Genomic DNA, 26915 nt, shown 5'->3' on the forward strand with positions numbered 1-26915 from the left:
CAGCAGGACTTTATGGATGGGCAAGTCAGGACCGCTGTCCTGTGGGAGAACACCCTCTTCTGTATCTGAAGAAATATTTGCAATTTACTGACATCAGCCAGAATAGCTGTATTTGAGGAGGTCTAATTGACTTGGAGGAGGTATTTGCAAACTTGGAGCTAGAATATTTCTAGTTTGCCATTTTTGAGTGATCAAAATAGGTGACAAGGCCCCATATTTTACTGCTGTAGAAGGACTGGGTTTGATGACATTGTTCAAGGTTTAAGGTGGGAAGTGTCTCCTGGTGGCATAGAAAGCAGGGCTGCGGAGTCGAAGACTTGGAGCAATTTTAAATACCTGGAGTCTGAGTCTGTGGTTTCAATAAACTAAGAAGTTAGATGATTTTTGTTCCAATTCCACAGCTCTGTTAAGAATTAGACTAAAGGTGGCCATACACTGGTCGATTTGCCATCAGATTCGACCAACAGATAGATCCCTCTCTGATCGAATCTGATCAGAGTGGGATCGTATGGCCACCTTACTGCAAACAGATTGTGAATCGATTTCAGCCTGAAACCGATCACAATCTGTGGAGCTGCCGCTGCTGAACCCCCCCCCCCCCCTTCCTCATACATTACCTGTTCCGGCCGGCGCGAGTCCCCTGGTCCCAGCTGTCTTCTTCTCCGCTCCGGGCTCCAGACCGTTCCTGCAGCTACTGAACTTCCCGTCCAGGGGAAGTTTAAACAGTAGAGGGTGCTCTACTGTTTAAACTTCCTGCCGGGACAGGAAGTTCTGTGTAGCAGCAGCCGGTCCGGAACCCAGCGTGGAAAGAAGACAGCGGAGACTCGCGCTGGCCGGAACAGGTAATGTATACCCGCTGTATTGCGTCGGTCGTCGGGCATTCGAACGCCGCTATCGACGCACTCCCGACCCGCCGGCGATCGAGAGAAATCTTCCACATGGACGGATCGACGGGAATGATCGATTTCGGACGGAAATCTACCGTTCTGTCAGCGGTGTGCGCGGCGATTTCACAGCCGATTCGATCACTGTGATCGAATCGGCCGTACATCAGCGGGAAAATCGTTAGGTGTATGGGCCCCTTAACCTTCTTAGCGGTAACCCCGAGCTGAGCTCGAGGTAAGCCGCCGCGGAGGACATCTCAGCCCCTGGTGGGGCGATTTCTGTTCTGAAAAGTGCTGTACGCGCAGCTAGCACTTTGCTAGCTGCGCGTCCAGCTCGATCTCTGCGGTGATCGTCTGCACGCAGCGGCGGAAGAGGGCCCCCCCCCCCCCGCCAGAGCCCTGCGCAGCCCGGACCAATCAGTCCCGGGCAGCGCAAAGGGCTGAATCGGATGGGTCTGACGTCAGGACGTCAGCTGACGTCCATGACGTCATTCCGATCGTAGCCATGGTGACAGGAGAAGCCAAACAGGAGATCGCTTTCTATACGCAATGTCCTGTTTACTTTTGTTGCCGGTGGCGATCGGACTAGAGGGACACATGCGCTACATGAAACAAAAAAAAAAATTCAAAAAAAGTGCAATGCAGCCTCCTTGGCGGAAAAATTGAACCGCCAAGGAGGTTAAGGAGTCAGTGCAATTTTGGGTACCTTGAGTCTGTAGTTTTATAAATTGAGAAGTTTGAGTCGGATGATTTTTTTTTTGTACTGACTCCACAGCCCTGATAGAAACTTCTTTAGGTATTGACCTTTACCGTTTCTATGGCTGGCTTAAAATTTTCAATCCAATTTTAAAATATTGAAAAAAAAATGTTTCTCACATCCACGGTGCGTTATGTCTGCACCATGGATGTGAGAAGTTAGATGGGAAATTACCAAATTAACTATTATACATGGTTTTGTGCTGCTCAGTCCAGTACAAAATAATCTCTCTACTGACCCTTAGTTGAGGAGATCCTCCTACTTTGGGGAAGCAGAACATGTAAACCTACAAACATATGCTAGATTTCCATCAAGATTGTCATTCATAAACTTCTCAGGCAACAATCTAGCATTAGTACTGGTGTCCCACAATGTTGTTAAATGATTTGTCATGTCACCAAATGATGAACGAGCACTGTTGTCTCCCATTGTTTAGCTTGCTTGTTGACAGCTTGTTGTCATTCTTTTTCTTAGAACAACTTGTCAGTGAGAAGCAAGTGTGTACATCAATCATGCCAAAAGCTGTCGGTAAACTAGCATATGTGTGGGCCTTTAGGTAGATTCATATGGATTGGATCTGCCTGTTATCAGTTAGGATTGAGTGTGTCAAGTTCAAGAGGTGGACTTTATGAGGTCTTTGAATTGGAAGTTTAGTAGGAATAACAGTTGAGGCATCTAATTACATTTATGTTTGCTAAAGAATGTTTCTCCTCTGTATGTCAGTGTGTATAAGCTGTGTTTTTCAGTTTTGCAGTTTTGGTCAGGAACCAGTCCGACAAAGGCTTTTTATAAGTCGAAAGCTCACTGTTTATCCATTTCTAAGTTAGCCAATAAATGGTATCATCCTGATTCAAAACTTCTTGCTAGTAAGAATAATGTTTGTTTGTTTTTTAAGCTTTTTAAAAATGTTTTACCTTTAAATATTATAAGTAACATAAGTAATAAAAAGAGAAATAGGAAAGAACCCTACAAAAGACTTAAATGTATATTAAAAAAAAAAAGAGTTCTTGCTGAATCTGTGGTCAACTAGCTAATACGCAAGTACTAAAAACTGTTATGAAGCATACAATACAAGGAGCAACTTATAGTTAGAAATGTAAAAACAAAGCCAGAAGACGGGCACTTTTCACTATGTAAATGTGTAATACAGTTCATGTGGCGATATATTAGCTCTGGGAGAGGAAAGATCTGCCAGGAAAGTGGGAGTTGCGTCCCTATCACTCCCCAGTGGAGGTTGAAAGGAATTGGGTAAGACTGCTAAGTTCTCTGAGAAGTGCTGGCCACTAAATGGTTCCAATTGCATTAAAGGGGGTAGGAGTAGAGGCTGGTGATTCGCTCTCTGCTCAGGAAAGACTGGCTTTTAACACTGCGGGGCCCTAATACTGTACATATGCATCTCTAGACACCATTCTGTGTCTATGAAAAAGAGGGGATGGATGACAGCACTCTGAAGGACAGAGCAGCTTCCACAGGGTTAAGGATGGGAACAGTGGACTCTGATGGCAATTGTCGCTTAAAGTGAACCTGAGGCAAAAATAAACTGATGAGATAAAAAAGTGGTTTTGGCCTCCTACACTTAAGGGGCCCATACACTTACATGATTTCCCGTCGATATACAGCAGATTCAATCACTGTGATCGAATCTGCTGTAAAAATCGTTGCGCAAATGCTGACCGAACGATCGATTTCCATCCGAAATCGATCGTTCCCGTCGATCTGCCTACTCGATCGCCAGCGGGTTGGGAGTGCGTCGATTTGATAGCGGCGTTCGAATGTCCGACGACCTACGTTAGCGGCAATACATAACCTGTTCCGCCGGCGCATGTCCCCGCGGTCCCTTCTCCGCGCTGGGCTCCGGCTGGCTTCACTTACTTCCTGTCCCGACAGAACGTTTAAACAGTAGAGCGCCCTCTACTGTTTAAACTTCCCCGACAGGAAATAAAGTGAAACTGGAGCCCAGACCGGAGAAGACAGCGGAGACCGGGGGACTTGCGCCGGCTGGATCAGGTAATGAATCGGGCGGGGGAGGGGGGGGGAGGGTCGACAGCTCCTCAGATTGTGAATCAGTTTCATAGTGAAATCGGTTCATAATCTGTTTGCAGTGTAGGCAGCCAATAGATCCCTCTTTGATCAGATTCGATCACAGAGGGATGTATCTGCTGGTCGATCTGGTAGCAATTGACCAGTGTATGGCAGCCTTTAAAATGTTTTTTTTTTTGTTTTTTGTTTTTTTTTAGCTATCCCTTGGTTTTACTTAATATTTAAACATTTACAAAGTAGATTGAATGTTTTATTGTCTCTGCTCAATGACTGTCTATTAAGGGCTGGTTCACACAAATGCTTTCCTGCCATTTATCACAACGTTGTAGGCATGACGTTTACCGGGATCTACCGCCATCCCATTCAAGTAAATTGGAGCGTTCCACATCAGCTTTTGCAGGCTTTAAGGAAAGCCTGGCGGTAGAGCCCAGCGTTGCATCTCGAAAGCAACATGCAGGGACCTGACCCACTAGCTTTGAAGGATTTGCAAGAGCTAGCATAATTATGTTGGCGTTTAACGCCGACGTTTGAACGCAATGTCTGGCAAAAGCTCGGCAGACGTCCATCTGAGCCAGCCCTTAGAGTCCCAGAGGAACTTTTTCTATCTCTCACCTCCCCTCAGAAGTTGTATTCTCCCAGGAAAATCTTATGGCTGTGATTTGCTTAGTGATGTGTAATATATTCCTGACAAGAGAGAAACTGCTTCCTGAAAATTAACTCTTTCACACAGCAAAAGAAAAAAAAGCAAACAGTCTGGTTATAAATATGTTTTGCACTGTACTTACACATTTATATCACCATGTCAAATGTTGCCTCGGGAACACTTTAAAGATTCAACATGGCTGACCATTAAGCAACCTCAGGGGACATCTGTACGGATGCTAGAGTCTCGACTTTTGACAGCCCCAACTGGGCCTTCTAGGCCAAGAAGAGTCTAGTGTGTTCAAAGCTTTACTCACATGAGTGGTTATGCGATAGGAGGAGAAGTTAGTTTGAATGGCAGATACAATGCTGTAAGGGATAAATGTATAAATGTTTATGTGCAATGTACAGAATGTTGTGCATTATTGACTATATGAATGTGCATTAAAAATGAACCTGAACTAGGGCTTTAAATACACTGATAGATACGTTGTACTCTGCCCAGATTAACTCCAGTGAGGGTAGCCACATTCTGATGAAGAATGGCCTATACATGAATGTAAACAGTACCCAATGCACCTGCTCCTGTTTTATTATTTTTTAGGCTGAACTGCTAAATTTGACTTTCACCAGCAAACGTTATTATATGCACCAACAGTGAAAGACAGGCTATGTTTTATCGGGAAGCAATAACCATCTCTTTCTCTCTGAAAGATAACATCAAGCTACAAAGATTATTTGTTTAATCTCACACTGACGACATTGTTGTGTCTGAATTTTTGACATTCTTCTAGTAGTAACCCTTGTGCAGTTAAACAGAAGTTTAGCAGAGTATGTATATATTTCTGCATGCTGATTTTAAAGATTAACACTTAGTTTGCCAGTGACCAAATGTAGAAAGAGTGCAATTACATGCAGACTGCGAACTCAGTTATTGCAAGATACTAATGGGATGAATCCCCCACCACACTATCACTACTTCAGCTCCTCCCTGCCCCAGGGTGCCCATACAGTACTTGATTTCTGTTATTGATATCTGGCCGATTCGATAATAATAATGATCGAATCCGGCTGAAATCGATGGTGCAACATGGCCACCCAATATTTTGTTTCAAAATCGATTTCCAGTTAAATTGATTGAACTGATCGATCCGGTATGCATGAAAAAATCTCGGTCCAAAGGGCTTGATTGGGTGCATATTGGTAATGGTGTTGAATTTCCTGACCAAAGGACCTCTGGCTGGATGTGTATGTGTGGTGAGTGTTGAGAGTTGAGGGTCTCCTGACCTGCTCCTTTGTCTGGTGTCTCTTTAAACTGCCACCAGGGATACCTGTACCATGTGACACCACCAAATGTATTGACATCACTACATGCAGCGGTGTCACGTGGTACAGGCGCCCCTGGTGGCGATTCAAAATGAGGACGGACACAGGAGGAGGTCAGGAGTCGCATCAGCATGACAGGTGGGCCCAGAAGGCGGAGGCGCTAGGAAGAATTTTTAACAGATTTCTTGTATAAATCTATTGAAAATCTGTCTGCAGTGTATATGCAGGCAATAGAACCCTTTCTGATCAGATTCAGTCAGAGAGTGATCTATAATGTATGGCCACCTTTATCTTCTTTTTTATTTGCAGGGTGCTTTACACCAGTCCCAGCACCCTCGTAATTTTTGCTCACCAATGGTCTTGTACTTCTTGCCTTGCTTCGCTCTAAACAATATTCAGCTCGTCCCTAGACCACAACCCCACCTTCTTCAGCACTGGCAACCTGCTTTCAAATATCTTTTTCCTCATAACACACCTGGATATATTAAAACTTCGATAACTAAGAATCTTTGCAGGGTTTTCCTCTCCCAGTGTTTCCTTGTACCATGAATGGACACCCTATTGCTAATCTTTAATATTGCAGAATGACAAACTCATTGCTTAAAGGACAACCGAAGTGACATGATGAGATTGGGTCTGACTTGGTCAGACTATAGCATAGCCCTAACTGATAAGTAATTAAATCCATAAAATACTTTCCTGTCAGTAAATGGCTTCCTGGAGCAGGAAAGAGGTAAAAAGGGTCAATAATCCATAGATTTGAGCTCCAGCATACTTCAATGAAGGTGTCATTGAGCAGAGACAATGAAGCAGTAAAAACTAGATTTAACCACTTTACATCCTGCATACAGTATATTCACGTCATTGCAAGTGGCTCCTGAAAGCCACCCGACGTGAATATAAGATGCTTTCATTTAATGAGCACAGTGGGCGCACACTATTCTGAGAACACCTCCAGGGGTCTGATCTCCCCCACCCCCTGCCCAATCCTCTGTAATAACCCCCCTCCATGCTGCGATCAGGCAGCATGGAGGATTACAAAGTAACAATCATTACCTGACCTTGTTCCTGTGGCGATCTTGATCCTCTCCCTGCAGTCCCACTGTCAGCCTCACTATGCTGAATGAATCGGGTCCCAGCTTGATGACGTCATCAAGCTGGGACCCGAAGGAAGGAGATTGCGAGCGCCGGTGGAACAAGGTCAGGTGAGAGTTTGTTACCTGTAACGCTTCCCTGTGCCCTAGTCTGGGGGGGGGGGGGGGGGGGGGCTGCATATTTGGCATTTGGGGTGAGAAGGGTGTCTTAAAGGGACCAACACCTGGATATCCATGGGGGGCATTTTAATTAAGGGGCACACAAATGGCTATCAATAGGGGAGGGATAAAGGGGCACACACTTAGCTATCCATGGGGAGAGGGGGTAATTAAAAAACACATCTGGCTAAATATGGGGGGAGGGGGGTGGAGGGGATATACAGGCAGGTCTGGCTAACTGGGGGGGTGATACATAGGCACATCTGGGGCTGGGGAGGGGTACAGAGGCAAATCTGGCCAACTATGGGGGAGGAGGGATATAAAGGGGCACATCTGGCTAACTAGGGGGCGGGGGGAGGATTAAAAAGTGCCACATTAATTAAAGGAAAAAGCTAAGACACAAAATGGAAATAAATGCACCTTTATTTCCAAATAATATATTATCGCCATACAGTGTACTAGGATCATGCTTTAAACACTGTAATAGCCAGGACAAATGGGCAAATCAAATGTGTGGGTTTAATCTACAATAGCATTTATTATTTTCAAACTATAATGGCTGAAAGCTGAGAAATAATTACTTTTTTCCATTTTTCCCCTTATTACCTTTAAAATCCATACAAAATAAAAGAATTCTTAGCAAAAAGTACCACCCAAAAGAAAGCCTGATTGGTGGCGGACAAAAAACCCCAAGGTATAGATCATTTATATGTGATAAGTAGTGATAAAGTTATTGGCTAATGAACGAGAGGAGTGTGAAATGTTGAAAATTGCTCTGGTTTTTAAGGGGGAAAAACCCTAGGGTAGGGAAGTGGTTAAATATACAATAAAACTGTGGGATATCTACAAAAGAAAAAGTCATTTTTAGTTGGAGGATAGATACAATTGTTTTTCTCATCAGTTTATTTTCACCTTGGATGTCCTTTAAACCTTTACTTCCTTCTGATATAAATTGATATTACTCCACAGTTGACACTTGTGAGTATTAAACAGGACATTTGTAACAGCAGAACTTCTCTGATCTTCTCTAGGAACCATGAGTGTTCAATTTATTGACTTGAAACAGGCAGATGTGTACTGCATGACTTGTAATACACACTAAACTATTTCTGCTGCACACAGTACCCTTGCCTGCCACATATTTTTGTTACTTGTATAGCAAGCTTTCACCAGCAGACTGTTAGATAGGTCTGCTGTTTTAATTGGGAGCACTAAACACTTCTTGCACAGTGGGGGAGAAAGAGCTTTGTTGGTGGAGATATTCATTTTTCAGACTAAAAATACACCCACCATGTTACAGAAAAGTAAAAAAGGTAGCTTTCCTGATGTAGACAACTAAACGGGCGTAACTACAGGGGAGTAGCCCCTCCGTTCACTGGATTATGGACGTCAAGATTATGATGTCCACACTTGTGGGTAACCAAGGATAGGCAGGGGGAAGTGTGAGAATCTGGGGGGGGTCATCAAGTTTTGCTGGGGGAGCCCCATGATTTGTAGTTGCATCCCAGCAGCTAAATTACTGTGCACCCACGGTAATCATCTCTTTGAAACAATCCAGCACAAATGCACCGTGCTCCCAGTGCTTAATCGGGTACACTTTTGCTAGCAGAAATAGTCTGCCTGCTCCTGATCAAAATCTACAGGAGGCAGACAGACCGCAGTAGAATGTATATGGGGCACATTCTTGCCCCCTTAATTTTCAACCTGGCAGTGGTTCCACTCTTTCCACGAAGTTCACCCTGTGACAAGTTGCCATATTTCGAAACCAAACACTCATTTTCAACAGCTTTTAGAAGTTAATGCTGTTTGACAAGTATTGGATAAAGGGATTAGGCGCTTGTTCTGGTTTATTGCTGAGAGTAAGAAATCAGTCTGGAAGTGGGATGCTTAAAACGTGCACTGAGCAAATCCAGAGAGCAGACAGTGCTATAACACAGCTAGAAAAGGCCACAAACATGGCTTATTTGACATCCTTTACCCTCATAAGAAACAGAAAATCCCAGACTTGAAATGTAAAATTAATTAGAAGCCTAATAGTTCTGCTAAGCCGGCGACTGCCTTCTAAAAGTATTTGTTTTATTTAGGCTCAAAATGAATGAGTGCATCTATTTAAACTGAGGTTATTTTTGTGGAAAAGAGGAAATCTTCCAAGAGGTATTCATAAAAGTAACTGACTTTTTTTTTTTTTTGCTAAACTTTTTTTTTTTCATTTTCTAAAGCATATGTATTGTGGAAAACTAAGGTGGACATACACTCATCAATTTTATCTTTCCATTCCTTGCAGATTTGATTCATCTGCTGGGAATCGATTCTCCCAAATGTCAGATTTCATTTTTCAAACTATTGATCAGACTAGATGGGGCGGGGCAAGAGCATTGGCAGATTGATGGCCTATAGCTTTGCACTGCATCGAACAGTGCAATGCTGCAGTTTCGATCAAAGTTTAATGGATTGCCTGCTGGAAATGAATTGGCAGTGTATGGTGGTAGGAATAGATTCCTTTCTTTTCAGAAAGGAATCAATTGTGTTGGAACATTGGGTGGGAATCTAGAAGTGTATGGCCAGCTTTAACTGGCTTGTTTCTACCAGATCAACCTAAAATCATAAAACAGATTTTTTTTTTGTAATGTAAAATTAACCGTACATAAGAGACAGGGAATTTTAGAGCCAGATAAATGGATATACAATTCATTTATGTCAAATAATGAAACCTACCGGTAGTTAGCTTATAAGAGAGGGACAACAAGCGTATAAATACAAAGCGATGCACAAACATAACCTCTCACTCTCACACTCTCTCTCTTTTCTTTCTCTCTCTCTCTCTCTCTCTCTCTCCTCTCTCTTTCCTCTCTCTCCCCTCTCTCTCTCCCCCCCCCCCTCCCTCCCCCCCTCTCTGTCTGTCTCTATCTCTCTCTCTCTCTCCCCCCTTCCCTGGCTGCCATACACAGGATCCTCCTGCAGGCTAGCTGTAATCTTTGGCAGCAGGATGAGCGGAGTTACATCCTGCCTTTGTGTGCTCCTCCACTCTCCATCTATTGCATGTAAGAACAACTACAGAGGTGATAACTTAAGGACTGGAGCAATAAGATAACACTCTCACTGTGAAAACGTAACACTAAATGTTAATAAGGCAAGCTTTTTAGTGAATTAACACTTAAAATGCATTTGATGTGCGATGTTTTCACTTATTATCACTAGCATGATCAGTGGCATTCCTACCATTGGGCGCAGGGGGGGTGGCACCCCGGGTGACTGACAGCCAGGGGGGTGTTGCCACAACCCCCCATAGTTGCAGAGCAGGAGGGGAAGAGCAGCGCTAGAAGGAGGGGTAGCAGGGACAGCGGCGGGGAGGGGGGAACAGATCCCCCCTCCCTCACCTGGGTCCCCTCCTTCTGCCTCTCTCCCCCTCCAAAATGCGGGCACCAAACAGGCCGGGCGGGTGGAGAATACTCACTTCACTTCGCTTTCCAGCTGCTGGAACGCTGCATCGCCGTCACGTGCCTCTTCTGCGCCTCCAATGCCGTGACCAGCATTGAAGGCGCAGAAGAGACACGTGACGGCGACGCAGCGTTCCAGTGGCTGATACGCAGAAGTGAAGTGAGTTATTATTCTCCGCCCTGCCTGTTTGGTGCCCGCTGCCCCCGCTGTCATTTTGGAGACTAAGAGAGGCAGAAGGAGGAGACCCAGGTGAGGGAGGGGGGATCTGTCCCCCCTCCCCGCCACCCCTCCTTCTAGCTATACTGGGGGCCCACTATACTAGCTATGCTGGGGGGGCCACTATACTAGCTACACTGGGGGGCCACTATACTAGCTAGACTGGGGTGGCCACTATACTAGCTATACTGGGAGCCACTATACTAGTTACACTGGGGACCACTATACTAGCTACAATGGGGGCCACTATACTAGCTACACTGGGAGCCACTATGGGGGCCACTATATTACTACCTACACTGGGGGCAGCTATACTGGGGGTCACTATACTAGCTATACTGGGGGCCACTATACTAGCTACACTGGGGGCCACTATACTAGCTACACTGGGGGGGGGGCACTATACTAGCTACACTGGGGGGCCACTATACTAGCTATGCTGGGGGGGCCACTATACTAGCTACACTGAGGGGCCACTATACTAGCTAGACTGGGGTGGCCACTATACTAGCTATACTGGGAGCCACTATACTAGTTACACTGGGGACCACTATACTAGCTACAATGGGGGCCACTATACTAGCTACACTGGGAGCCACTATATTACTACCTACACTGGGGGCAGCTATACTGGGGGTCACTATACTAGCTATACTGGGGGCCACTATACTAGCTAGACTGGGGGTAGCTATACTACCTACACTGGGGGCCACTATACTACCTATACTGGGGGTCACTATACTAGCTATACTGGTGGGCCACTATACTAGCTACACTGGGGGCAGCTATACTACATACACTGGGGGCCGCTATACTACCTATACTGGGGGCCACTATACTAGCTATACTGGGGGCGACTATACTAAGCTCCACTGGGGGCAGCTATACTACTTACCCTGGGAAGCCACTATACTACCTATCTTGGGGGTAGCTATACTGGGGGCCACTATACTAACTACACTGGAGACAGCAGCAATACTTCCTACATTGGGGGCAGCAGCAATACTTCCTACATTGGGGCAGCAGCTATGCTGCCTATCCTGGGGGCAACTATACTAGCTCTACTGGGGGCAGCTATATTGGGGCAACTATACTACCTTCACTGGGGGCAACTAGCTACCTATACTGGGGGAAACTGTGCTATCTACCTATACTGGGGGCAACTTTATTACATATACTGGGGCAACTATATTACCTATATAGGGGGGGCACCTATACCTGGCATTACCTGCCGTGGGGCGCTTAGTATGCCACACTCGCTCCTTTACTTTTTTGGGGGGGGGGGTCTTATAATACCCAGCTCCGGGTGTCAAATGCCCTAGGTACACCACTGAGCATGATGTTAGTGAATTGTGGCATATGACTCTCGACACTACTTAGGCCAGAAGAGCCATGTGTCGGCACATTTGAAAAAGACTTGAACACTACAGCCTCCATATTTTTTATATACTTCAAGTTCCCCGTAGCCTGAAGGAGAAATATCAGCTTATTGTCAGGTTTTTGTCTGTTGGTGTTGAAGTCAGTACTTGCTCCCTTACCATGAACTCATAAAAATACATCAGTAAAATGTGATTTTGTATATTTTCAGTTTTACAATATGTATAACACTTGGTAAATCCCCTGCGTAAAACAATGGAATGTTGCTGTAAAATGTTATGTTTTTAAATGAACAAGATCTTCTGGTCCGCTTCCCTGATTTTCCCAGCTCTGCTTTATTTCTTGTAGATATACAGAAGAGGCTGTACCCCGGCATCCGTGCCTTAAGCTTATTAGCAACTGTGAACAGATGCTTTCCAGCCACACGTCTCGCCGCCTGATAACAATGGAAAAGGTGAAGGAGTTTGAGGTAAGAGTGCTGAGACAAGGCAGAAGCCAGGGAAGGGACACTATATAAATGTCAGCATCACTGAAAGCCTGCATGCACTTCTCTCGTTTTTCTTTCCATATTAACTAGATTGAGTGTAATTTAGAAATAAAATAAAAAAAAAAAACACTTTTCCTTAATGGAGCTGCTTCAGTCCAGAAATATGTCATATTGCATTAATACTGCTATCGTTAAGTGTAGTTGTCACAGATCTTTCAGCTTTTATTCAGTCATCCATCTTGATCACATAATGTTACCAAAAATGCATCTTGGAAAGTACAAATCTCTACTAAGTTTTTTTTGTCAATTTATTGTACGTAGAAATCAGTAGAACAAAGCAACATACAAATATTGTAAAGTTTGTGCACACATAGGGGTTGATTCACTAAAAAAAGTTAAACTTAAAGCGGAATATTGCCAAAAATATCAATAAAAACATATCACTTGCTTCTCCTCTTCTCCCTATATTCATTCATGTAAATATCGATGTTCCTCGCTGCTGCAATTACCGGACTTCACATGTTTTCAGCTCCTTCATGCTCCTTTAAAGATGGCCGTGATCTACAACTGTTTCCGGGGCCATTGCGCGTCATTAGTACGCTGAGATTGTGCACGAGAGGCTGGCTGGCTGCCTCGCTGACATGTCCTGCGTGTTCAGGATTAGACAGCCCCTCTCCTGCTCATTCTGGGGACAAAAAGCAGCATCCACTGTGCTGAATGAACAAGCACGGAGGGGCCGCAGTGGGGCGGAGAAAGGGCGGAGACATGGAGCAGAGGCAAGGAATAGAGGTCACGCAGGCAGAAGAGCACAGGCTCTTCTGCCTGATCTCAGCATCGACTTGTAAGTCGATAATTTTACCGGCAACCGGGACCGGGAGAACCAGAGTAAAGATAAATATACTGCGCAGAGGTATGTGAGCCTTAAAGGTATATACCCAAATGATCAAATTGTTGCCAAAAAACTTTATTCAGTTCCGCTGTAACGTGTGCAGATAGCCACATTAGGGTTTATAGGCATTTACGCAGTTTGCATAGTGAGTTACCCAAATCGTGTAATACGCTATGTACATGCACCTCTTATGTTGCATTTGTAAGTGGTGCATGTATAATAGCGCATTACACAAATTGCATAAGTGCTGGTAATCTCAACATGCACTATCTGTAGACATTAAGATTAACATTCTTACTCTCAGGATGGCTTCCTCCCAGGACACGATCTATGGTATATAGTATGTCGTTTGTATGTTCACTCTGTTGACGTGAGTTTCCTCCAAGTGCTTCAGTTTCTTTTGTTCCAAAAACATACAGATAATTAATTGATTTACTTCAAAAATTGGTCTTAGACTTTGATAGGGATATTAAATTATGACTATAGTAGGGATTGTTATAACAACAAAAAATGACACAGGTTCCTATAACACAAGACTGTTGTGTTGAAGATCTCATCTAGATATGGAGACGGTTACATTAGTATAGTGAGTGAATATACACATTGTGCTCATGCCCAAGTAAAGGCTGGGCATGTTTTTAGGCAATATGAGTATATAGTCTAGCATCCAGATGCTACAATTTCATATACACTCTTTTATTATTAAAATTTTCCTTAAAGGATACCCCAACTGAAATGTGACATAATGAGATAGACATGTGTATGTACAGTGCCTAGCACACAAATAACTGGGCTGTGTTCCTTTTTTTCTTTCTCTGCCTGAAAGAGTTAAATATCAGGTATGTAAGTGGCTGACTCAGTCCTGACTCAGACAGGAAGTGACTACAGTGTGACCCTCACTGATAAGACATTCCCCTTTTTTACCTCTTTTTTTGCTCTCAGAAGCCATTTTCTGCTAGGAAAGTGTTTTATAGTTGGAATTTCTTATTAGTGAGGGTCACACTGTAGTCACTTCCTGTCTGAGTCAGGACTGAGTCAGCCACTTACATACCTGATATTTAACTCTTTCAGGCAGAAAAATAAAAAAAGGAACACAGCATAGTTATCTGTGTGCTAGGCACTGTACATACCCATGTCTATCTCATTATGTCACATTTCAGTTGGGGTATCCTTTAAGCATAAAAATTCAGCCTAAGTAAATCAGAAATTCCCTGACTTGGCTAACAATGGCAATTTCTGAGCAAAGATCAAGGAATGACTTCAGGGAATAAGCGTAATTCATATAGGCAACTTCTATTGGAAACGGCAAAATCTTGGCTTCTTTTTCAACACTAAAAAAGAACACTCTGCAGAAATACATGTAAACATGCATACTATTAGGAAAAGCTTACCAAATATTTCTACAGAATCCTTCAGAGAATCTCCAGGAGTGATTTAAAGGGACCCGAGCAGTGGATTAAAATGAAATTGGTACTTACCTGGGGCTTCCTCCAGCCCAGCCCATCGTAGGCTTCAAGGTCCCCCGGCATCCTACTGGCTCCTCTCCGGGTCCCGCTGGCGGCTCCTTTACAGGCGACTTTCCACCGAAGCAGGGCCGGGCCGAGGCACAGGCTGGAGAGGCTCCAGCCTCAGGGCGCAGTGTAGGAGGGGGGCGCATAATTCATTCAGCTGGCATTCCTAATTGTGTCTGAAGCAGAAAGAAATAATAAAAGGAGATACATGGAAGTGACTACAAGCCAGATAACTAGAGATTAAGGTGTTGGGGGCCCTGGAGTGCCTCTTAGTCTAATAGCAATCAGTGTGTGACTGCTGGGGTGGGGGGATGGAGGGGCGCACTTTGGTGTCTCAGCCTTGGGTGCTGGAGGACCTTGTCCCGGCTCTGCGCCGGAGTGTCGGCCCAACATTTCCTGGACCAGGACACTCCGCGCCATCACGCCGGCTGGCATGACGGTTCTGCGCATGCGCGGTGTTCTAACACTTAACCGCGTATGTGCAGGACTGTTACGCCGGCCGGCGTGATGATGCGGAGTTTCCAGTCCAGGAAGTGTTGGGCCGACACTCTGGTGGAAAGTCGCCGGTAAAGTAGCCGCCAGTGGGAATTGGAGAGGAGCCAGGAGGATGCCGGGGGACCTCGCGGCCTGCGGTGGGCTGGAGGAAGCCCCAGGTAAGTACCAATTTCATTTTAATCCACTGCCTTTGGGGTCCCTTTAAAGGATTCCCGAGGTCACATGTGACATGATGAGATAGGCATGGGTATGTACAGTGCCTAGAACACAAATCACTATGCTGTGTTCCTTTTCTTCTGAAAGAGTTAAATATCAGCTATGTAAGTGGCTGACTCAGTCCTAACTCAGACAGGAAGTGACTACAGTGTGACCCTCACTGGTGAGAAATTCCAACTTTAAAACACTTTCCTAGCAGAAAATGGATTCTGAGAGCAGGAAAGAAATAAAAAGGGCCAATAGTTCATAGATTTTAGCTCTGGCATACTTCAATGAATGTGTCATTGAGCAAAAACAATAAAACAGTTAAAACTTAAAAAGTAAATTTAAACATAAAATAAAACTGTGGAATATCTTAAAAAGTCATTTTTAGGAGAAGGAAGATAGATTGAATTGTTTGATTCATTCGTTTATTTTCGCCTTGGGTGTCCTTTAAGGCCAAACAATAATAATAATAACAACTAGCAAATCTGGATAAAAGCCAACAAGTTTAACAATACATCAGCACAATGAGAGTTGACCAGAATGTACTCCGAAGACATAACAACAAAAGTTGTTTAGGTGATACCTTTAATGACTAACTGTACAAGATTCCTTTGCAAGCTTCTGCAAAAATGCCTGGTCCTGAAGGGGGGTTAGGCGGCCGGTCCCGAAAAGGTACCACCTAAACAACTTTTGTTGTTATGTCTTCGGATTCTCTCCATGACTAATACCGGACCACACGCAACAGAATGTACTCAACAGAGATATAAAATATATACCGGTATTTACTTTCAAATTGTATTCTGTGAACTGAAACTCTAAAAGGGGTTGATAAATTTCCTGATTCTGATTCTGACCCAGACTGACAGAAGAGGAAGTATTCACTTTAAATTGTTGCTGTTAACTAGCATTAGAGGCTTCAATGTAGCATGCAGTTTTTGACATGTAAAAGACAGTCTTAAAGGGACACTTAAGTCAAACAAAAAAAAATGAGTTTTACTCACCTGGGGCTTCCAATAGCCCCCTGCAGCTGTCCGGTGCCCTCGCCGTCTCCCTCCGATCCTCATGGCCCCGCCGGCAGCCACTTCCTGTTTCGGTGACAGGAGCTGACAGGCTGGGGACGCGAGTGATTCTTCGCGTTCCTGGCCACAATAGCGCCATCTATGCTGCTATAGCATATATCATATACCATATAGCAGCATAGAGGGTGCTAATGTGTCTGGGAACGCGAAGAATCACTCGCGTCCCCAGCCTGTCAGCTCCTGTCACCGAAACAGGAAGTGGCTGCTGGCGGGGCCAGGAGGATCGGAGGGAGACGGCGAAGGTACCGGACAGCTGCAGGGGGCTATTGGAAGCCCTGGGTGAGTAAAACTCATTTTTTTTGTTTGACTTAAGTGTCCCTTTAATAACACATCCTTCTTCACTCACACTTCTACAGGCTGAACTTACTAGATCATGGTCATTAGCAGACATTAAACATTACCATTATTTGCCAGTCCCGCGCAACTTAAATAAACCAGAGATCACAAGCTATAAAGATTCAATACTTACCCGGGGCTTTCTCCAACCCCATAAGCTTGTCTCAGACCCTCGCCGTCCTCCCGCGGTCTGCTGTTCAGCCGCGATCAGCCACAGTAACTAGTTCAGTCACGTCAGTCCGGGTCTACTGCGCATGCGCAGAAGACCCAGACTGGACACGTCTGAGCCTGTTACTGGGGCTGATTGCCGCTGAACGGCAGACCGAGGGAGGGCTGCACTGTATGTCGTTTGAGATCTATGCAACAGTGTATTATTCGGTTAACTTAACCTACTTCCTCTTTTAGTCATTGGATTGATTGATACTGACCCTGAATAAAGATCTGCTTGAAATTGAGAGAGTGAGCCCCTGTGATGTACTGCATGTGTTGCGAGTGCCTTTCTAGAAGATCTGGAGGAGAAATGAGGAGGTGGCTTCATTGTCCACTGGTCAGATACACAACATACAAAAGGAAGTTCAAAACGTGAATTTGGGCCCATCAGAGACCCGTTAAACCACCAGGCCTTGTGTGATATGAAATACTGTTGACATGCAACACGAGCACTTAATTTTGAACTTGGAGAAAATACGGTATTATTAACTTATAATGCAATAGAAATACACTTTGAAAGGTTAAATGTTGCCCTGTCTACAGTTTCAATTTAAAGTTTATGGAAAACAAGTGTTTACTTTCTTAAAGGGAAGGTCCAAGCAAAATAAAAAAATGAGTTTCACTTACCTGGGGCTTCTACCAGCCCCATGCAGCCATCCTGTGCCCTCGTAGTCACTCACTGCTGCTCCAGTCCCCCACTGGCAGCATGCCGACCTCGGAGGTCGGCGGGCCGCATTGCGTACATTTTTATGCATTCCAGTTAGTGCAGGAACATTAACACATACCGTATTTTTCGGACTATAAGACGCACTTTTTCTCTCCCAAAAGTGGGGGGAAAATATCAGTGCGTCTTATAGTCCGAATGCTACATTTTTGGTCCTGCACCTCCCTTCCCTTGTTCTTTATCCCGTGTCTACATGCCCTCCTGTGCCCCAGTGACTGCATGTCTCCCTGTGTTGCAGTGTCTGTGTGTCCCCTTGTGTCCCAGTATCTGAGTATTTGTGTCCCTGATGTTTGCGTGTCCCCGGGTGTCCCGATGTATCATTTGCAGCTGCCACTTGTTCCCCGTGTCAAATACACGGTGTTTGCGCGTCCCTGGGCGTCCCGATATCTTAAACACATATTTGCAGCTGCCTCTTGCTCAACAGGCTTTCCCCGGTTTACCTTCATTGAATCTTTGATCATCGCGGTGTCCCCCGGTATCGCCGCACTTTGTATCGATCAGAAAGTCCCAGGCGTCCGTGCAGACAAATGCACCAATCAGGCGGCGGCGCTAGCCTTAACCGCCAATCACGCTGCGCACTGCTCAAGCGATGTCTCGAGGGCGGGGCCACCTCTCCGTCATCGGGACCAATCACAGCGCTCCCCGACTGATTGGTCCATTTGTCTGCACGGACGCCCGGGACTTCCTGATCGATACAAACTTCGGCTGTACCGGGGGACACCGCGATGATCAAAGCTTCAAGGGAGGTAAACTAGGCAGCCTGATGAGCAAGTGGCAGCTGCAAGTGTGTGTAATCGGAACACCCGGGGACATGCAAACACAGTGTATTTGGGACACGTGGATAGCCTGATGATGAACAAGTGGCAGCTGCAAGTATGTGTTTGATACATCGGGACACGCAAACATTGTGTATTTGGGACAGGGGGGCAGCCTGATGATGAGTGGCAGCTGCATATATGTGTTTAAGACACCAGGACAACAGACACCAGGGGCATGGAATACATGCAGACACACAGACACTGGGACATAGGGGACACAAAGACACTGGGACAGGCGGACATAGGGGACATGCAGACACTGGTACAAGGGGACATGTAGACATGGGGACACATGGATAGCAAAATCTGGGACAATGGGGATAGAAGACACTGGACATGGAGGAAAAAGGGGACAGAGAAAGGAGGACAGAGCACAGGGCATCAGACACCAGGACAGGGGACACAGGAGGACAGAGGACATGGAGAGAAAGGGGTAAAAAGAACACAGAGACACCAGTGGACACAGGGGGCAGAGTACACAAGGGGGGCAGAGAAACATAGGAGAACACAGGGGGCACAAGAAGTATAAGAAAGACAGACATAATTGGGGAAAAGGTCCATAAGACGCTCCTGCACCATGGACGCACCAGGTTTAGTATATTATTTTTTTCCCCTGGATTTTGTCCTCTATACCTAGGTGCGTCTTATAGTCCGGAGCGTCTTATAGTCCGAAAAATACGGTACATTTTACGCGTTAGTGGATCAATGCGTAAAAATTTACGCATTAAACCACTAACGCATCAAATTGTATTTGTTAACGTTCCTACACTAACTGGAATGCGTAAAAATGTACGCAATGCGGCCCGCCGACCTCCGAGGTCGGCATGCTGCCAGTGGGGGACTGGAGCAGCAGTGAGTGACTACGAGGGCACAGGATGGCTGCATGGGGCTGGTAGAAGCCTCAGGTAAGTGAAACTCATTTTTTAATTTTGCTTGGACCTTCCCTTTAAAACAGATAGTATTTGCAATAATTCAGGTTGGAGTGAGCTCTGAGATGTCTCCCAGTGCATCATGGCTGAAATATGCAAATCAACCATTGTTGTCCTTGGTAGCTAAACACACCTCCAGATCCGCTGGAATACAATGATGTATCCGCTTGTTATTTGTACAGAGCCATAATAATCCAACATGCATACAGACTGTTTCGGATTGGTTGATCCTCATCAGTACATGGCATGGATTAATGTGGCTCTATGGAGTATAACACCCAGAGGTACTGACTAACAGCAAGCTCATGGTGAACCAGAAATGAGGAAAGGCACAAATACTTGATTACACCACTGCCCTTGATATTATTGCCATGTGGACCAGCAGAACACACAGGCCTTTGCAGGAGGAATATTTAGCATGGACAAGTTACCGTATGTATTAGCTCACATAGTGCAGTGGCTGCTTTAACCTCCCTAGCGGTATGGACAGATATATCCGTCCATATAAACATGCTGTGAACAGTAGAAACGTGCATACACATCAATACTCTCCTGCACTGTATACTAGACCCTTGCTTGACATATTTTGGCAAGTTACAGGGGAAATTTTATCACTTTTTGCACAGAAATCCTGGGGAAATTGACCGCCAGGGAGGTTGGTTAACAGATCAAGTGTTAGTTCTCCTCTCCATACTGTGTAGCATAAACTCCTTCCAGATTACCCTTAGTGGTGGCCCTAGTGTGAACTTGAGTAGAGCTAAAATTACATGAGAAATTGTATCTAACTGTAGTGATACCTTCTGCCCTACTACTGTATATAAAGCTCAAGTCAGCAAGTTTGTGATTTACTTTTTGACTCAGACTTAACATGGTAGCCTGCTGCACAGAGGTGAAAAAGTTCATGGGCAATGTATTTAGTTTAATATAAACATTTCATTCCTTTGAAGGATTCCACTTAGTAATGTTCAACCATCCACACAGACTAATAACATTCAGTGATTTTCCTTTCTCATTATGAGTCTTCTTGTCCATTACCGTACATTGTCCACGCTCTTAGTGAGATGTTTCCTTTTTTGTAAGTATATATTTGAGTGTTTCTTTATGGCATTTGACACATTCCACATGAGCCAGAGGCTTACTCACAGTTCTTACTGCCTTAGGAAGTGTGTTAATATGTGCACTTAAGGCTTAGGGATCATGCACAGTGTCTTCACAATAATCATGCTCAATCGTCTCAATGATACTGACAGATACTGCTCAGTCAAGTCTGCAGGCAGGACTATTTCATCAGCACAAAATGAGGTGAAGCCATTGTGTGACCACTGACGTGTTGCAGCACTATGCAGTGCTTCCATTTAAATTTCTGCAACTGACCAAAAAGATTAGTAGGCTGGCTGCAGGGCTGGCACATCTATAGAGGCAAACTGGGCAATTGCCCAGGGCTGGCTGTATAGGACCCCAAGATCTCCTTACAACAACCCTGGTACAAAACCCCTTGTGTTGCTCCACCTTTTGTTTCCTCCTTTTTCCTTTATATTGTAAGCCTGCAAGGGCAGGGTCCCCTCCGTTTTGTATCTTGTAAGTTGCTGCACATTTTTTTTTAATCACTATAGCATGGTCTCTATAACTTCTTATATTTTCTACCTTTTCTGTATTATGTGGCAATATTTGTATTTTTATGTATACCAGTGTCTTTATATTTTACTGTGTACAGCGCCACGGAAGATGATGGTGCTATATAAATCAAAAATAACTACATGATTCTCCTGAGGGAATTTCTTGACAAGGTAGAAACGCCTGATGCACACTTTCAATTTTGATTGGACAATGTTACCACCATGAGATTTTGAATACTATGAACAGAATGTGTAGGTAAACTGTCATACTAAATGGAGGTGGTAAAATTGGCCATTAATTGACTAATCAAAATTGGATGCGTGTGTACCAGGCTTTAGAATCACCGACTTGCCTCCTATGTTTTTAAGATGACAGGTTCACTTTGAAATAGACCCAGTGATAGTCGGGAGGATGCTCAATTAACTGCTGAGAAGCAGAGCCACGCTATTATGATAAAAAGTTTGATTTTCCTCCTTCTGTTCGCCCTAAGTAATTGTACTTCTAGAAGCATCCTGAACCTGTTCATTATGCACAGATGCAGCCATCTGTGGTTTATATTTGATTTGTCAAAACATCACAGCTTGAGGGAAGCCACTAGAAGGTCATAAGCATCTATGATGTGCACAACAAGCGACCATAGCTCAGGCAGTGCTTGTATAAAACGAGAGCAGGAATGATAAACAGCCCTAGCATTAACATAACAAATTGTGCTTGTTACTCCTCTGATCAACAGTGTTGACTTTGGCACAAAAAAAAGTTTGCTTTGTTTTCCTCCGCTTTAAACCCCTTGGCATCTGTTTGTTTTCTTTCTGCTTTTTGTTTGTAATCCATAAGCAGGCTTTAAGTAAAGCGTCTTTTGAGAACGCGTGACATTCAGTAGTATCTCATTAACCCCTTAAACGCTACAAGTGATTATACATTCTTTATCTAATATTTTCTATCAGCACTTGTTATCCAACTATTGCTTTGGTGGCTGTTTGCGGCTTGAAGTGTTTGGATTACAGCACCTGACCATCGCTCGGAGACAAATGACTTACTGCTCCTTGGCAGGCGAGCAGGCAGGTGCTTCTAATTCACAGAGCAGATGGTTTGCAGATATTTTGCACATTGATACCAGAACATTGCATTGCACGCTTTGCTCAAGTGTACTTGATGCTCTGCATGACTTCCTCTTTGTCATTGCATGTGCATAAAACTAGATTGTAGCGTGGTCTGGGTAGGTATGTTGTTGTTGTTGTTGTTTTTTTTAAACCAACTGTTTTTTTGTTGTTGTTATAAACCATAAGCTAGGCCATACCACAATTCCAAACACATATTATTCATGTACAGTATCGTACTATTGATACAGGATATTGAAAGCAAGTCTGAAGCCTAAATAAAAGTAAAAAATAGATACTCGCCTAAGAGGGAAGGCTCTGTTTCCTATAGAGCCTTCCCGTTCTCCTCACATTGTCCTCGTTCCCCCGCAGGCTCCTGCGTTTTAATCTCCAGCCGTGGGTGATATTTGCAGTCTTCGGAAGCATTCGGGCTTCCGAAGACGTACTACTAACATGCGAGTGCGCAATAAAAAGGGTGTTCGCGCAGTATGAGCCAATCTTCGGAGGCCTGGGTGCTTCCGAAGACTGCCGAAGCCAGCCCAACCTGGAAGAGACCAGCGTAGACTAACGGGATGCTGCAGGGGAATGCAGAGACCGGGCTGAGAACGGGAAGGCTCTATAGAACCCAGAGCCTTCCCCTTTACTTGAGTGAGTATCTGATTTTTATTTTCCGTTCAGACTCCTTTTAATCCTGAACCTATTTCTATGTATCCCATATTTTGTGTTTATAAAATTCTTTCCTGACTTAAAGATGAATAAACATTCAGATAGTCCCTACACCTGAAAATAACAGCTAGTTTAGAACGGTTTCTTTTTCATTATAACAGAAAGTTTATAGTTTTGAAGCTTCAGTGTTCACCCATAAAGTGTGTGAACAGTTTCTGAAATTAGTCTTCCTCTGCTTCACTCTTTGTATAAGGCAAATTGAGTATATTTGATGTAAAAACATATGTGAATTGTATTTTGATCCTCCAAAACCACATTAGCCCGTGGTTGCCGCCGCTGTTCTCCTTTTCTCAGTCTTTATTGTAGTCCCGGCAAAAACATCTTCTTTGAAGCTGGCAGGATTCATCCTGATTCTCATTAGTCCAGGGAGTTAGCATGAATCTCATTAGTCCACCTAAAGAACGAATGTGGAGCACCAGCTTCAAAGATGTTTTTGCTTCTCCAGTCAAAACTAAAAAGAGAACTATGGTGGCAATCACAGCGGGTCTTGACAGGTGTCGCAGAACAACAGGAGTTGATGTTGCCAGCAGACACAGAAATTTATATTGTGTTTTCTTCTGGCAGACTCAAACGCCAGAGCTGCAGCCACTAGAATGCACTCAGTCGGCAGTAGCATTGTTACGGAGTCTATTCAAGGTCTCTTTACTAGCTTATTGAACAGGAAGAGCCGAAATTCGAACCTTAGTCTCCAGCGACGGGCCTTGTTGACAGTGACAGGTGCATGCGTATCTCCCAGGGGAGCAAGGCGGCTGTGCCATGGTGCTGAAGGACAGCTACAACGGTACAAATGTCTCACTTCACATCACTTGACATACAGGAGCATCACTTGAGGGAATAGCTAGTATTCGTCTGAGTAATGCTGCCTAACGCTTGGCCATCGCACAAGTGAAGCCAGCAATGGGATTTGCCGGTAGTCTTCATGTGATGGCCAGGTGATAAGTATCTCTCGCATTCTGCAAGCTGTGTATCACCTCGATTAAGATCAGACCAATAGTGTGAAACGGATGAACACTCAGTTACAAAAATCCCTGCCTGTGTTAACACTTGCAGGAGTTGCTCACAATGGTGCCTCTACATTACCTGATGATCACAAGCGGGTCTAATATCCAGCTTTTCAGCACTGCTACATTTGGGCGCAGCCAGCACCGCCATAGACTATAATGGGAATCAGTCTATAGCGGCGCTCAGTGAGTAACGTCGGCGCCGTCAGAAGATGGAGCCAAAGTTGCTTAAAAAACACAAAAATTCGGCCTCCAGCAATCACTGGAAGCCGAATTATATCATTCCCCACCATCTATGGCAGCCTGGGGGGGGGGGGGGGGATAGTAATTAACACGGCCTGGACTTGTGCAGAAGCAGGATCAGCCATATAACAGCTGTATCCTGCGCCCAAGTCCATCGGCGCCGATTTCCTATGCCTAAGATCTGTGCCTTCTTCAGCTGACAAACTTGCTAGCTTTCTATTTATTAAATGTTTCTGGCATTTTTCTGAAGATAAAAAAGACCTAAGAGTCAATTTGCAAAGAAAATTATTACACCTCTCCTCATTCTAGCTCTCTTAGATCTGCTTTCTATTCAAAATACATGCTTTTAAACAGCTGTTATTGTTCTGGTAATGTAATGTACAGGCAACATTTTTTGTCTGTCAACAAGTAAACAATACGGGGCATTTATTATCTAAATCAAATCTCTTCCATTTTTCAAGCGTTTGACCTATTGCCAGTCCAGGACTCCTCTCTCACAGTAACCTTTGCCTTGTAGACAGGTGTATTGGAGAAAATAGGGTTAACGGTCTTCGAGTTGGATTGCTGGTTCAAATAAATACTATAGTATAGTAAATTGAAAGATAGTGAGAGCGGGAAACACACCTTTTTCTGCAGGTGGATTTGCAAACTCTGTACTTTGGGATTCTAGCCTTCAAGGCTATTTATTCTGCAGTCCTGATTGACAGGCATAATATAAAACATGGTAATCTGAGAAATGGAAAATATCATGTGTCTGTCCATGTATATCTGGCCTCTCCGGTACACGGTTAATCATTAGACTGGGAATCACTCTGGGTGGTCAGCAGTGCTTGGGATAGCTTTGTATTCTATTTTTTGTTCTCTTGCTGTATTGCTTGTGCAGCTAAACAATATTTCCAGTACCATGAAGTTCCATGGCACAGCAGGTCATTTTTTTTTCAGGTCAGTCATTTGGAAGGCATTACTTTTTTTTACTGCCACAACCTAAGTTGGCTGTGAAAGAAGTGATATTTGTGTGACCCTCCTTGTAAATTGACTGTACTACTTTAACAACAGAAGTTTTAAGGATTCATTTGCGCCACATTGTTTGGAAACCGTTCACTTAGTGTAGAAACCTTCTCGTCTGTCTCATGTCAAGATCCAAATCTTTAGACACACTTTGGACTTGGCTCCCAAAAGTCATCCTCCCTCACACTCTCTAATTTCATAGTTGTTGATTTGACTGCAGGATAAAACTCTTGTTCAGGACTTCATTTCCAACTTTCTCCTAATCCACAAAACAGAGAATTACATCTGTCAGGTTCTAATTTTCTTGGCCTTTTATAATCTGCAGTGCTGAAAAATCTTTACTTGAAAACAACAGTTTACTTTGGACCGCTGCACGTCTGTTTTGCTCCCAATTATACGAGATTTAAACAAGGGATCTTGTATATTTCTGTCTGCTTTAGATTGTTAGCTGAAGTGCTCGCCGTCTCCTCACACCTGGTACTTATTTTCCCGCTAGAAAACAGAACTGATCTTATTTACAGGACAGCAACATATGATAGACGCTGTAAAATCTGTAGCACAAATTAGGATTTCTAATAAGATAGGGAATATTTTTGTTTGGTTGGTAAAAAGGAAATAAAATGGATACCGATGTAAGTTTTTCTAATTGCTAAGGCAATGTTAGATGTTAGCTTGTTGTCACCTGATACAATCATTGTTAATCTTGTACAGAGGAAGAAGTTCACCTCAGCTTTCATTATCCACAAGAGGCCATAATTAATCATTTCCAATCTTATGTTGGACTGTCCAACACTTTCTTTTTCCAGCATATGTCCAATGGCGGACACAGTCCGAGATAGGAAATGTGGCTGCTAATAGGTGATGCTGTGGCCAGATAAAATCTGACACAGTGTTAGGCCTGGTGCACACCAGAGGAGTTTTTCTGAGCGTTTTGCGTTTTTAAATCTGCTGCTAATGTTATCCTTTGTGTCTGTGCACACTGGAGCAATGAGGTTTTGTAAAAAAAAACCATAGCATTACATTGGGAAGAGCTTTTGAAACCTCTAAAAGCTCTTCCCAGTGTAATGCTATGGGGTTTTTTACAAAACCTCATTGCTCCAGTGTGCACAGACACATAGGATAACATTAGCAGCAGATTTAAAAACACAAAACGCTCAGAAAAACTCCTCTGGTGTGCACCAGGCAAAGTCCCTTTAGATTAAAGTGTTGAACTAAGTACTACATTTTAATTGCCGCTGGTTCCATCCTCCGCTGCTGCACCGTATTTTAAATATTACATGGCCACATTTGGGAACTTCATTAGGGGCAAAGTTGTCGGGTCTAGTCTGGCACAGCGTTACCCTGTGTGGATCAATTTGATCTCCATGCTGCGTGCATGAAATGGGGTGGAGCTACCATATGTGAGCTGGCGCCATACCCTCACTACTGCAGCACTCGCTGGATCACCTTACATACACACACACACACCTTCCCGCCCCCCGCTCTGGAAAAAAAAGTGATCCAGATATCGGACTTGAAATGGCTACAAGGAACTGGCTTCAATCATTAAGAATAACAGAGAGCCTGTTGAAACTAGTAGGGCCTCTAGTGGATGAAGGTTGAAGGAGCAGA

At 44.2% G+C, this 26915-nt stretch overlaps 1 protein-coding gene and 1 long non-coding RNA gene across 8 annotated transcripts in view; one reads left to right on the forward strand and one right to left on the reverse strand.

Moving 5' to 3' along the window:
• Positions 1–26915, forward strand: part of TRMT11 (tRNA methyltransferase 11 homolog) — a 254699-nt gene that overhangs the window by 81135 nt on the left and 146649 nt on the right. For 5 of the 6 annotated variants that reach the window (XM_068231475.1, XM_068231474.1, XM_068231473.1 and 2 more), the window contains one exon: positions 12282–12402. In XM_068231475.1, the coding sequence (XP_068087576.1) occupies positions 12282–12402 (121 nt within the window). Of the gene's footprint in view, positions 1–12281; positions 12403–17336; positions 17415–26915 lie in introns of those variants that run through there. The other variant, XM_068231476.1, reaches the window with a different exon arrangement.
• Positions 1–26915, reverse strand: part of LOC137503867 (uncharacterized) — a 116495-nt gene that overhangs the window by 5632 nt on the left and 83948 nt on the right. The gene's annotated exons all lie outside the window — the stretch shown is intronic.

The sequence above is a fragment of the Hyperolius riggenbachi genome, chromosome 4 (genome assembly GCF_040937935.1).
Source record: "Hyperolius riggenbachi isolate aHypRig1 chromosome 4, aHypRig1.pri, whole genome shotgun sequence".
NCBI classification, from domain to species: domain Eukaryota; kingdom Metazoa; phylum Chordata; class Amphibia; order Anura; family Hyperoliidae; genus Hyperolius; species Hyperolius riggenbachi.